The sequence below is a fragment of the Zophobas morio genome, unplaced genomic scaffold (genome assembly GCF_036711695.1).
Source record: "Zophobas morio isolate AGI-343-1 ecotype UQ-CSIRO unplaced genomic scaffold, CSIRO_AGI_Zmor_V1 ptg000006l, whole genome shotgun sequence".
Classification (NCBI taxonomy): Eukaryota; Metazoa; Arthropoda; class Insecta; order Coleoptera; family Tenebrionidae; genus Zophobas; species Zophobas morio.
Window position 1 is genome coordinate 11,162,824 of NW_026972111.1, and position 13,377 is coordinate 11,176,200.

Consider the following 13,377-nt stretch of genomic DNA (forward strand, 5'->3'; position numbering starts at 1 on the left):
GAAAAATTCAAGTCAAAAAGCTATGGGAGTGGTTGTTTATTTTGTGAAATTTATTTGGCCTAGAAAATATTGTCTGTATTTAATTTTTTATTACCACCTGTGCATTGATAGAAAAATTAAATAAACGTTAATAACATAATAATTGTAAAAATAACACATTTAACTGAAATAAAACAAAAAAATCCAAACAGTATTATTTTAATATATTTTTTTTACCATTTAGTGCAAATAAAGAAAGACGTGTGTTGCATTTTACTGGAAGGAAAAAAAAGATTAAAAAAATATTTTAAATTTAAGTCTCGTGCTATTTAAAAAAATCAAGTTGGCCTTGTACCTCCAAAACAGATGTTGATGGAAATTTCTATGTATCAGAGGAGTACCAACCAGGTGCCAACACACGAAGAAGCCAACCGTGAGTTTTTTAATAAATGACGTCATGACGAAACAGTGGGGAGAGGAATGTTCAACGACTACACCTGTTCGTTATTGTCACCTGGTATCTCAGTACTCAGTCTCCATGTTTTGTTCTTGGTTGTAGTTTGTTTAGTTTTTGAGGTTATGTGTCACATTTGTAAAAAAAGTTTTTAAAATTTCTAGACTCGCCTGCATTGACTAATAATTAAAAAAATCTATTCAATAAAATGAAACAGCAGAGTGAGTACGTTAAAAGAATGTACGGAGTGTTCATTTTATCTGTTCGCGCCTGACAATTTTTGCATAGGCAACATATAATACACCCTAGAGACAACTTCGTATAATTTAATTTTTTTTTAATAAGCAATCAGCACTCACAGAAAAAAAAAATGACAAAAATGTCAATGCCAAATAATGACAAAATTGAAAAAATTAATACTCAATTTATTAATGGATCACATTTCAACGAAAACAAATTTATAATAAATGTTCAAAATACCTGTCTCGGCTCTATCTAACATACCATACATAACACTTTCCCAATATTAATAGCATGCCTGTTTTTTCTGAATTCGAAAACATTTTAAAGCAAACGAAAATTGAAAATATTTGGCTGACAGAAATAATTTGTCATAATTTTGGTTCTGATCATTGCTGTCTATGCGTTCATTGTTATTTAAAAATAAAAATTAATCATAGCTGTTTACGAAACGTAAAATGGGTTGCCTATGCAGAAATATTCAGGCGTGAACAGATAAAATGAACACCCTGTATATGACTAAGAGAGTACATTATAGTTGTTTAGAAACTATTATAAAATAAAAATTAAAAAAAAAGAAAAAATAAAAAGAAACAGGGCTAAACTGCACAAAAATTAAATGAGACTTCCTAAATTTAAAGGCCAAATTCTTCAATAACAGCACAGCTTAACGTACTCGCATTGTCAAAATTAATATCAAACTTCCTACATACACCGTGAGGTTTTTTTTTTCTCTGAACATAGGATAATTCATGTATGTTGGGTTGTTTCATCCTCCAATGGATTGATTTGGACTTTTAAAAACTGAACATAAGATCACATAAGATTCGTAATAATTGAGGAGTAGGCCATGTTAACGATGACATTTACAGTAAAATTTTTTACGAAATTGTTTTAAAAAGGTCAATAATGTAAATTTTCTGTTCTTTAAACTTGTACTTATTACAATACATGAAGACAGTAGTGCCAAATGTCAATGGGAATATCTTTGACATATCCTAAATCTCGATTAGATTTTATGTTCAGTTTTTAAAAGTCCAAGTCAATCCATTACAAGCAGGTATGCAACCAATTTAACATTAATTATCCTATGTTCAGAGAAAAAAAACCTCACGGTATGTATAAACCCATAGGTTCTGAAAGCTTGTTTGACCATGTCTTGTATGTGTCCAACAAAAGTAAACTGATTATCAAACAAAATGCCGAGGTCTTTAATACACTCTAAACGATTTATATTGACTGAGTAAATATCATATGGATAGTTAATGGTTTGTTTTTTCTCTAGAATATGTTGCAACATTACATATAGAGACATTTAGTGACAGTCGATTTAAGTCCTCAGTGCATTTAATTTCAGTGTACAATTTATAATTATCGGCAAATAAGAGACTTTCACAAGTAACAACTTCAAGCAAATCGTTAATAAACAGCAAAAAAAGGAGAGGCTCTAAATTGGAACCCTCGGGTACTCCCGAAGATGGCGAAAAAGTCGTATAGTTTCGATATCTCACATACTGTTGTCTACCAATCTAATAAAACTTTAACAAAGCTAGTAGTTCCGCAGAACAACCCAAGGCATTTAACTTGTTAAGAAGTAAAACAAAATTTAACAAACAAGTTTATTACTAAAGGATAATAATCGAGATATTTTGTTAATGTTCGAAATTATTAATTACTAATTAACAGTCGAATTAGTTATCATACTTTTCCGGCGATCGTAATTTTATTAAATTAGTGAAAATTCAAAACCTAAATTATGCAACCAAACATACAAGTGAATATTTTTAGACGTTATTAGTTGATTACATTATTTTGGATATGTCTAAATCATGATGGATACTTAAAGTGGACCATAGAATACTTTGGCCACAAGCTTATTATTAAGTCTTTGTGGTAAATTTCGGAGAAGTAATATGGATTCCGTGCTGTCCATGCAACGAACACATCATAGGTTTTTTGGTAAAGAATTTTACTTTTTTCTGGAAGTAAATTTAGTGAAGATACCATTGACTAATTATGCTGCTGATTGGCGTAAAGGTTATTTACTGATATTGAAAAATGATCAGAATATTCGACGGTTTATAGTGCTCATTTTGAAAGCGATTTTTGTTCATCAACAAAACGTCGAAAACTTGTATCAGGAGCCATTCCTTCTGTATTTGTCACATTGATTATTTATGGTCATATTTTCAAATTATTTTTTAAATTTTAGTGCGGAGAACTCTATATATAATTTTTTTGGATCAATTAATTATTCTCAGCAGTTTTGTGAATATGGAACTAAAACCGTGTATACATCTGCGCGAATAAAAATTTTTTTGTTCACAAATAGCTGTTTGGAGCAATATTTAAAACGAAATGCTAGTTTTGCGAAGAAATAGGTTAGTTTTATCTATTTCGCTCAAATGAGGTTTGGCAGTAATGTGTTAACTGTCTACTTGACAAATAAATGACAAATTAAAAAAGTTATTTTACACTGCGAAAAAATGTAAATCCCATTTTTATTGAACACACCGTATTTTAAAAATCCATAGCTCATTTAAATAAAGAAATTTCGGAAGGCCGTTTTCACCACTGTTTTCAGCTTACAAAACTCTATCGTATCAAGGACATTGTCGATTTTTTTGTCGGAAATGAGATACAGTAAAAGATAGTTCATCGAGTACCTACTTCCACACACCTTTTACTTTCTGTACATTTCGAAAATAAGACTCAATCATAAACGCTTTCTCCTCAAATGGAAATGCCTTTTTAAGTGAATAAGCAAACAGAGTTCTGAAAAGATTGACCACGAGAATAATTAATAATAATTGACATTAATTTTACATTAAAGTTAAAAATCTGTTTATAAGAATTCAGTTTTTGAAAAAAAGAGGTTTCCCGTTTCCGTCCTTCCAACCGTCCGCCTGTCTGTCGTTTGTGCCTATTTTTATTAGACAGAAAATCTCTAAAACTACTGAACCGATTTTTGTCAAATTTTATATGTATACTAGGCATATCATGGACCCAAAAGTTAGCTAACCATCCCCACCACCAAGACATTCAAATTAAAAAAAATAACAATAAAATTGTATAACAACATTTTGCAATTTAACTTTGAAAATGCAAAACCTCTGAGATCTTGCAAACGTTTTAAAGTAGTCTTAAGCATGGTAAATCGTTAATCAAAATTTATCATAGGTCGTATATAAAATATGCAAGACTTTATGAACCAAACTTGTGGTTTATCAACGCACTCATATTTTTTAGAATTACTATACAGGCTGACCCAAAAAAAAATGATTGAGGCAATCTATTTTGTTGATGAAATCAAGAACGGCTCATTGCATTTTCTCGTTGCCAAAAATTTGATGACGTCGTCACAAAATTTTGTTATGAAAAACTCGCTTTAACTCATATATATAAACTTGTTTATCTGTACTCTAACAGTTCACACATTTAACTTATAAATAAAATGAAATCCGCAGAATTGGATTTTAAATTTTTCCGAAGAATTTGTATTTATTCGCTTGCACTTCAGAAACGAGGGAAGTTCTGTTTAAATAAAAAACAGCTTTACACCAATTTTTTGATTTCGTAATTCTAAAATGACATTTTTTGTGCTTAAAAAACACAATTACGACTTGTTCATCCATAGCTTAAACTAAACTAATTTTAAAATTTTAAATCCGTACATCCGTAAAAAATACGTTTATGATTTCAATTCAAAATTTAAAAATTAAAAAATACTGACCCAAAGGGAGGCGCACTGACGGGCCTAAAATCCTTGCAAAACTTTTTTATGTTAAAATGGACCATTGGATGATGCGAAGGTTATCTTGGGTGACTCAGGTAGTTCCCTGAACAATGGTAACGAGAAATTAGTGAATATTGACTTTCTCTTTGCAAAAGTGTTTATTCAATGCCTTTGCTTAAGTTTATAATAGCGATAATTTACAAAAATGCATTATTGATGCACTTTTGAATCATACAACCTTTGTTTTTTTCAGGCAAGCAATCGGAGAGATAAGGCTGTAAATTTTATCATTACCATAATTCTAAGCCGTTCTACTAAATACATTAATTCCTGGTTTTTACTTTAATTATTTCTTACATGTAAATACCTACTTCGGGTTGGAGGGGGCAGAATTAATAAGCGGGTTTGTTTTTGAAAACTGGCCACGTGATTCGTTGTTTCCGAGGGTCTGTAAATAGTGGGTGGTTTCAAAAACCGGGTAGGTATATGAGGGTGTGTGTACAGTCCACTTCGGGAGCAGAGTGACGCCGCTGCTCGAGTAAGAGAACGTCACAGATGTATAAAGCGGCAGAAATGTAAGTAGGAAAATGTATATAACTCAGTGTGATAGTATATATCAAATTGTTATTGTTTACAGGCTTGAAATGGCCACTGAAGGGACGTCGCCAGCTGAAAAATCAGCTGGGAATGAAGCGGAAATTTCCACTGGAGACAAATCTGTGTTGCAAGGGGCCCCGGCTAGGACTTCAAAACTGTTCGCACCGACTATGTACCTGCACGGACACGAAGGGGAAATTTTTACAGTTGAATTTCATCCAGAGGGCCAGCATTTGGCTTCATCGGGCTTTGATAGGCGGATATTTATGTGGAGCGTTTACGGCAACTGCGAGAATTTGTCCGTAATGCATGGTCACACAGGGGCTATAATGGAACTGCATTTCACACCCGATGGAAGTAATATTTTCACAGCGAGCACAGACCATACTTTGGGTTTGTGGGATTTGCCAACGGGACAACGGATTAAATACTACGAGGGTCACGCTGCTTTTGTTAATTCAGTACAAGGAGCGAGACGAGGAGCGCAGATGATGGTATCAGGCAGTGATGATACAACAGTGAAACTCTGGGACACCCGTACACAACAAACAATTTCTACGTTCAATTCCAATTATCAGGTGGCTGCCGTCGCGTTTAATGATACAGCAGAGCAAATTTTCGCTGGAGGAATTGATAATGATATCACAGTTTGGGATATACGGAACCAAGAAATTATTTATACTTTAAATGGACACAGTGATGCGGTCACTGGACTGGCTTTAAGTCCAGATGGGTCATATTTACTTTCAAATTCTAGGGATAATAGTTTGAGGATATGGGATGTGAGGCCATATGTATTACAAGAAAGATGTGTTAAAATATGTACAGGACACCGACACAACTTTGAAAAAAATCTTTTGAGGTGCTCATGGTCCAAAGATGGTTCGAAAGTTAGTGCAGGATCGGCCGATAGATTGTTGTATATTTGGGACACTGCGTCTGGGAGAACAATTTATAAACTGCCTGGACATAATGGAAGTGTTAATGACGTCGATTTTCATCCTACTGAACCCATCGTTTTGTCAGGAGCTAGTGATAAACAAATTTATTTAGGTGAATTAAATTAATTAATATCATAATTTTCTAACTTCTGTATTTGATTTTTATCTTTGTAAAAACATGTTCAATATCTGTAGTTGTTTTCTTAGCCATTAAGGTTAGTTTTGCTTTCTATTTTTTTTTTAATTTTGACTTATTAATAACAATAAATTGATAAATATAATAATAATTTTATTTCGATTTCCACCAACCTATGAGATTACAGGAAAACATACAACTGAAATAAACAAAATAAAAAAGGATTAATAAAGAACAAACTGAAATTGAAAATGAGGGTGGGTATTGAACTCATATTAATTTGTAAATTATAGAAAAGTTAAGGTAAAAAAAATTGACGTAAAGGTAAGTTTATTAAATGTATCTGTTGTACAGTTCCATGCTTTTTAAATAATAGGAGTGATCTTCCTGGCAAACGAATTTATTGCACTCAAATTAAGCGATAACTGTACTAAAACTTTCAGCGAACTATATGTTTAAATTTTGAAAATATTTTTTTCATTCCTCCCCATAACCAGTCTACGCGATCGCCTTTATGGCACGACGTTTTGTTCTAAAAAATTTATATAGAACTGATGAATAGCTCCAGAAGATTTGATTTTGTGAATTTTATTTTTATTTCCCGGGCGTAAACGAAGGAAGTATTGTAATCGAATCCGTTGGCCGACTCTCTACTTTTACGTTTTCTTGACCTTTCGTGACCCCTAGAGTACGAAGAAATAGGTCTCCCGTTTCGGCCACTTCAAAGTTGTACGTTGTACATAGTAAATGGGTTTTAAATCGTACAAAATAACACAGTCCTACCCATGTAGTTTATGATGCCGTATTGAGTTTTTATCCGAAACGCTCAGATTTTTGAAAAAAAAAAATCAAAATTATAAAACAATATAGATTTCCTTATACAAATTTTCCATTTTAAACATGTTTTATGTTTCATGTTGTGAAAAGAAATCTACACATATTAAAACAAAAAGGCAAAATGTTAGTCCCCCCACCCGCCCTGTTTCAATTGTGATGATTTTTTTTATTCGCCGTGAACCAAAAGGGCGGAGCTTAACTGGAAAATACTTATTTCTTTACAATAAATTAAAAACATGTTTTTGAATATCGTGGTGTTCAAAGAATGCTATGTATATTAAGAAAAAGAAGCAAAATATAAACTTTTTGTAAGAAAAATGGATTTTGCAATTTTGCAATTAGGCTCCACCCCTACGTCTGCCTACGAATGAAAACTTCATTACTATTTAGATCAGGGCAGTTATGGGTGGGACTTAATCTTTGGCTTTAATTTTTTCTCAATATACATAGTATTCTTTGAATAACACGATACTCAAAAGCATGTCTTACATGGTAGTTTCTTCTAGAGAAATAATAAGGATTTTGCAATTAAATTTCGCTCCTTTAGGTATCGACGATTAAAAAAATCATCACACTTGGGATAGGGCGGGTGGGTGGGGCTTATATTTTGTCTTTTTTCTTAATATACGTAGCCGTCTTATATGTTTGGAATGGTAAATTCTTGTAGACAAACATAAATTTTGCAATTAAACCCCGCCCCTCTATCTAACGAATGAAAAATTCATCACAATTAAGAATTGAGATCGGGGCGGGTATGGGTGGGGCCTAATTTTCAGCTTTATTTTTTTCTTAATATACATAATATTCTTTGAACAACACGATACTCAAAAACATGTTTTTAATTTCTCGTAGAGACGAATAAAAAAATCATCACAATTGAGATCGGGCGGGTGGGCGGGGCTACATTTTTTTTTTTTTTTTCTTAATATGTGTAGACTAATTCCGACAACAAGAAACATAAAACATGTCTAAAATGGTAAATTTTTGTAATAATCAACTTAAATCGTCCATTTTTCTTCTACGACCCCTATAAATACGACAAACGTTCAACATCAAAGTTAATATCAACGCCAACTTGACAACGGAGTTTATAAATGACAATTTTCAGCTGGACAAAGCTAGAACAGCGGGAACAGCAAATTTATAAATCCCACTGCGTATAATTGGTTGCCTATACAATCACATTCACAATAATAAATTTAATTTCAAAATTGTAGCAGCTTTTGATACAGCAAATCATAATTAAATGTCTTTAACAAATTAATTTTCATTTTTTTAATCAGCTTGATCAAGGACGAAGTATTTAGGCAGAATATACAAGGTGAGTCATTTTAGGAAATTAGCATGCGCGCCAAATGTCAAATTGTCGAATGCTGATATTATAGGCAACGATAAACATGATAATCCAAAAATAATATTTTTATAAAAATTTCAAATTGTATCTTTATTTGGAAAATACCAAGACATTTCGGTAGAATCTTTACCTAGATAAAACAGTAATTAAAACATGATGATATAATTTATATAACTATAAATAAAACTCGAATGTGACAATTTAGCACTGGTAGATTCTACTGAGCTAGTAACAAATTATTTTCAAAAACTATTCCATGTTAAAGGTAAAATAAGTGAAAACGTTTTTAAGAGATTTTGTTCTCCTCACGGTTGTGAAGTGGAATATCACGTTCATCACTGGTTACACTTTTAAACAATAGTTAATTCCGATTGTATTCAATATGTGCGAGCCATTTTTGAAAGTTAGAAAAGTTTTGCTACACAAATTTTGAAAAAATTTAACTCCAAACCGTGCAACAGACACCTGGTTTTTTCGTATCGTCGCGTGATTATTTTGGTTTAAAAATGTAGTCACTTTTATAATAATTTTGAGAAAGAAATCACCCAGACTTGGAAAATATTTTATTTATATAAGTATAACATTACACATACAACATATTGTCTTTGTGATTATGACGATGGGGTCAATTCTTCGAGCATAAACGTCACTGTATCAAGTAAATCCACAGGCTGTAGATGTTTTTGTCGATAGTAGCTGCTATCCCTCTTCAAGTAGAGCGTCAAAATCTGCTTACGTTTCAAAGTCACGATAATCCTGTGTCGGTGTGCAGTAAACTTGGTGATATTTTGTGCACCAGTAATCATACAATGAAAACCCGCGTTCTGTTTCGGATAAACCTTGATCTTTTCGTCAATTTCTACAGATGCTTTCACTGCAAGATCGTTCTTGTTGGTAAATATAGCGTGGAATTTGTTTCTTCCCTGCTTCAGATAGAGTTGTTTCAAATCTTCTAGATTTCCTGACAATAAAAAAGTTATTAGTTTTTTTATAACTTGCTATATGGGTTATAGTGATAAACATACCTGCCATGTTTCTTGGAGTTATGTAGCAGCAACAGCCAACCAGGGAACCACAATAGATACAGAGAGAGTACTCGACAAGATGATAAACTGTAAAACCAGGAACACTAAATAGTAAACGCAGCACAGACCAGCAGTTTACAAAGTAGACTTCCACAGTGTTGCTAAATTTTGGCGTAATAAAAGCAAGCTCTATATTAGCGTAAAAGACGAATTTCACCTATCCGGATAGGCACCCCACAATACATTGTTGTTCTGTTTCTTGATTCATAGTAGAATTTAAAAAATATCATGAATCCAAGTTTGCATTCTTGTCACTTTTGAGCAGTTGACAATTATTCCAAAAATGCCAAGATATTCGTTTACCAATACCTAGAAAAGAGACATGATCTTAATTTATGGAGTGTCAAAAAAAATCCTCTGGTGGCAGCAAATTTGTACGAAACGATTGCCCTGTGACTAAACGGAGAATTATTTAACCGCTGCACATTTGGAGTTTTGGAGACTGGCTTACTTGTTCCTGTTTTCTTTGAGGGTCTTTCTTCCTTTTTGTGTTTTCTGAGCGAAAGTTGCTGGCTGGCTTCACAGGTGTGAGTTTGTTCCATTTGGGGTGTACACTTTCTTGGAATAAGTCTTATTTACTCTAAATGTAAAGCCTATTTTTCGATAGCATTCACATATCTTATCACCTTTTTTTCTTGTTTTTTGCTTCTTCTTTTTCTCTGTCCCGCATTACAAGAAATTTATTTACGGTTGATTTTATTGGGTGTTGTTATCTCGTATCTCCCGTTAAAGGGGTAGGGGAACTTGAACATATATCGGGAAAATATGGCATTTAAATGCAAGAAATGCAACAAAAGCATTTAAAATAATTGGTTAAAGTTATTTCGACAGGACTACCCTTGCCCCCGAAATGCAGTGCCACAAATCCTGTTTCTATGAAAAATTAAAAAATTAGATTTTGCGATTTTGTATCCAATAAAACAAATACAAGACTATGCTATTTTATAAAATTTAGGATTATAAATATTTTTGAGATGTTATAACATTGATAGGGAGATTGGACAAATTTTGGTTAGCGTTTTACCATCTACTCGATATTCCTAACATACATACAAAATACAATCCGTTCGGTAGTTTTGGAGATTATCTGCCAAATAAAAATCTGAACAGACGGCACACAGACTGAACCAGGAGACCTAATTTTTCATACTCTATGGGTCATGAATTAATAATATTAATAATAATAATAATAATACTTTATTTTTCTACAGGCTTAAAACCCAATTACAGAAAAATAATAATTAAGAAAAAAACAAATCATTCTATAAAAGAAAAAAGAAAAAGCAAATCATTCTAAAAAAACAAAGTTTTATTCTAAATTATTGAGTTAGCTCGATAACCTTTTTGATATTTTTATGAGTTGAATTCAGCAAACTTTCGACTCAACTACAGTATTTTTAAACTCTTGGGCTACTTGTTAAGAGCAGCTTAAAAGAGGCTGATTTTTTTTGCATTAACACTTGTCGTATAGATGAACATATAAACTTTCGATTTGGTAATAATATTTTTAAGCCCCAGTTTGCAAGGTTGTTTCGGGGGTAGATTTTGAGGATTGCTTGAAAAAAACTAAAATTGTATATAAATACTTCAGCCATCGACAATTAGGCAAATATTATGTTTCAATTTGATAAGAACATTTTTAAGGCTCAGTCTGTCATATTGTTTTGCTGTAGTCCTTAGAGGTTGCCTAGAAAAAGATGAAATTTTGGATCAACACTCTTTGTATGTAAAAATAAACAAATGTCAAGTGTTCACTTGATAGATGTATTTTGAAGCCCTCGGTTGTAAGGTCGTTTTGGTCGCAGTTTTTAAGGATTTCTCCGAACGAGTTTTGCTTTGATCGAGGTATTTTTAACCAATTGTCCGCAAGGCTGTTTTGGGGGTGGTTCTTAAGGGTTCCTTTGAAAGAGCTGAAATTTCGTATCATTAATCCTCGTCTTGAGAAATAAGCAAATGTCGAGTTCTGACTTGATTGGCGTATTTTTAAGCCCCAGTTTGCAGTTTGTATTGGGGTAGATTTTAAAGGTTTCTCCAAATGCCCTAAAATTTGGTGTCAGCAGTTCTTGTGTAGAGAAATAAAGAAGAACCAAATTAGGGCGCGGTTCGAACATTTGTTAAGTGCCAAAATTTTTAAAAATTTGTTAAAGGAATAATTATGAGTTTGATTAAAGTTAGCAGAATCATGTGACTACTAGGTAACATGAAACGTTTTTTAGGGATTTTACCTTGTTTTTGAAGGTACCCTTTTTAAAAAGTTAAAAGTTTAATTTCATATTATCTCTCCATATTGTAATTTTCTATGTAAATGTTTTTGTCGCTACAATATCTTTAGCCTTATTGCTATCGCACACTATCACATTTATACGGAGTTTTTTTATATGCTTTCAACACTTCAAATTTCACATAGAATTTAAACCTTTATTTTTTTGCATTATATTCATCTAGTTTAGAAGATTCATTTAATTGTTAAAAATGGAGTATTTTAGTTCTTTCAATTTAAATATTCTCATCAAAAACATCTGCTATTAATAAAATAATAAATTTATTTCATAGTACTGTTTAAAATTTATTTTGTTTACTTATTTTGTAATCGTTCCCGGCTTAGGTTTTTTACAGTTCTCTCAGATTTGAATTCAACATTCGTAAACTGATTTAAAATTCCTGTATTCCTTAAAATGTTCTTCTTATACGGGCTTAGCCGTAACGTTCCAAAGCGTTTTTCCAGCACCTTCAGAATAATCCGTACCTTTAATTCGACGCATATTTACAATCCACTCACGAAAATAAAGCCGTGATAGTGTACTTAAAATACATGTAAGGTGTTGTTATGAAGGATCTTAATATTCGAGTGCCCCAAGTGTAAATTTTATTCATGAATACTAATTATAAGTCATTTTTACCATTGAAAAGACAGTTTTCGGATCCAAAATATAGTGTTTCCAATTAAGTAAATAAATTAACAATTGAACATAAATTGATATTTGTCGAAAACAAATCAACTTTTATCTTGGGGTCATTTTTATTCTTCGTACTGTGGTTAGTTTCTGTCAGTTCGTTGTTTGAAATATACGAGTATATTCTTTTTCGCTTTCATACGCTTGTTATGATATCAGCATAAGTCCACAATGGACAATCAAAATAGACTTTCGCAACAGCTGATTCTAATGAAGGTGTTACATCTGAAGAAATTTCTCCAAATCAAAATTTTTGGCTAACAATCTCAATTTCGCTAATTTTTGCAAGACGATCTAAACGCATGTTTATATTTTGGAAAGAATTTTTTGATAAACCATAGTTCCCATTTACTTTGAATGTGATGAAATAAAAAGAAGAAAAGCAGTTTTTCAAATGAATCTTCAACCAAGAACAGAACAAATCATCCAGATACCTGTCGACAAAGATGTCACAGAAGAAATCTTACACCACCAAAACTTCGACACAGCCGAAATACCAGCCTCATATGTCAAGGACAAAAAAGCAACGACCACCACAATCAACCCAACGCATCAAGAATTGACTTTCACACTATTCAAGCCTTTAGAAATCAATACGGTGAATACATATGAATTCAATGAAGTACATGAACGCAGAAAAAAAAGACGCAATCTGGAAATTATGCATAGCTTATCGAGACGTCTTTAACACCGGATGTCTACCCTTAATGTTCAATAACCAAATTAAGCATCAAATAAGAACCAAAGACGAAAATCCAACTTTTACAAAATCATACAGATACCCAGAAGTACACAAAGAAGAAGTACGAAAACAAATATACTCAATGCTAGGACAAGGAATAATTCGACCTTCAATTTCACCTTGGTTGTCACCCATATGGATCGTAAATAAGAAAATGGACGCTTCAAGTGAAAAAAAATGGAGAGTCGTAATAGACTACTGAAAATTAAATGAAAAAACAATCGACGACAAGTATCCATTCCAAACATCAATGACATTTTGGACAAGTTAGGAAAAATCATGTACTTCACCACACTTGACTTAGTCTCAGGATTTCACCAAG

General features: G+C 32.4%; 2 protein-coding genes across 2 annotated transcripts; one reads left to right on the forward strand and one right to left on the reverse strand.

Annotated features, from left to right (window-relative positions):
* Positions 1-586: 586 nt before the first annotated feature.
* On the forward strand, positions 587-6,089 carry LOC135123104 (U5 small nuclear ribonucleoprotein 40 kDa protein-like). Its single transcript, XM_064047619.1, has 3 exons — positions 587-654; positions 4,663-4,984; positions 5,047-6,089. The coding sequence occupies exons 2-3, from the start codon at positions 4,965-4,967 to the stop codon at positions 6,071-6,073; spliced, it is 1,047 nt and encodes a 348-aa protein (XP_063903689.1). The 5' UTR covers positions 587-654; positions 4,663-4,964; the 3' UTR covers positions 6,074-6,089.
* Positions 6,090-8,885: 2,796 nt separating this feature from the next.
* Positions 8,886-9,466, reverse strand: LOC135123836 (uncharacterized). Its single transcript, XM_064048712.1, has 2 exons — positions 9,300-9,466; positions 8,886-9,235 (listed from the first exon to the last, which is right to left on the reverse strand). Exons 1-2 carry the CDS (start codon positions 9,304-9,306, stop codon positions 8,886-8,888), a joined length of 357 nt encoding a protein of 118 aa, XP_063904782.1. The 5' UTR covers positions 9,307-9,466.
* Between the last annotated feature and the right edge of the window lie 3,911 nt (positions 9,467-13,377).

Coding starts and splice junctions, on each gene's coding strand:
- LOC135123104 (XM_064047619.1), top strand. CDS start 4,965: ATGTATAAAGCGGCAGAAAT. Junction 4,985..5,046: donor ATGTATAAAGCGGCAGAAAT/GTAAGTAGGAAA, acceptor TATTGTTTACAG/GCTTGAAATGGCCACTGAAG.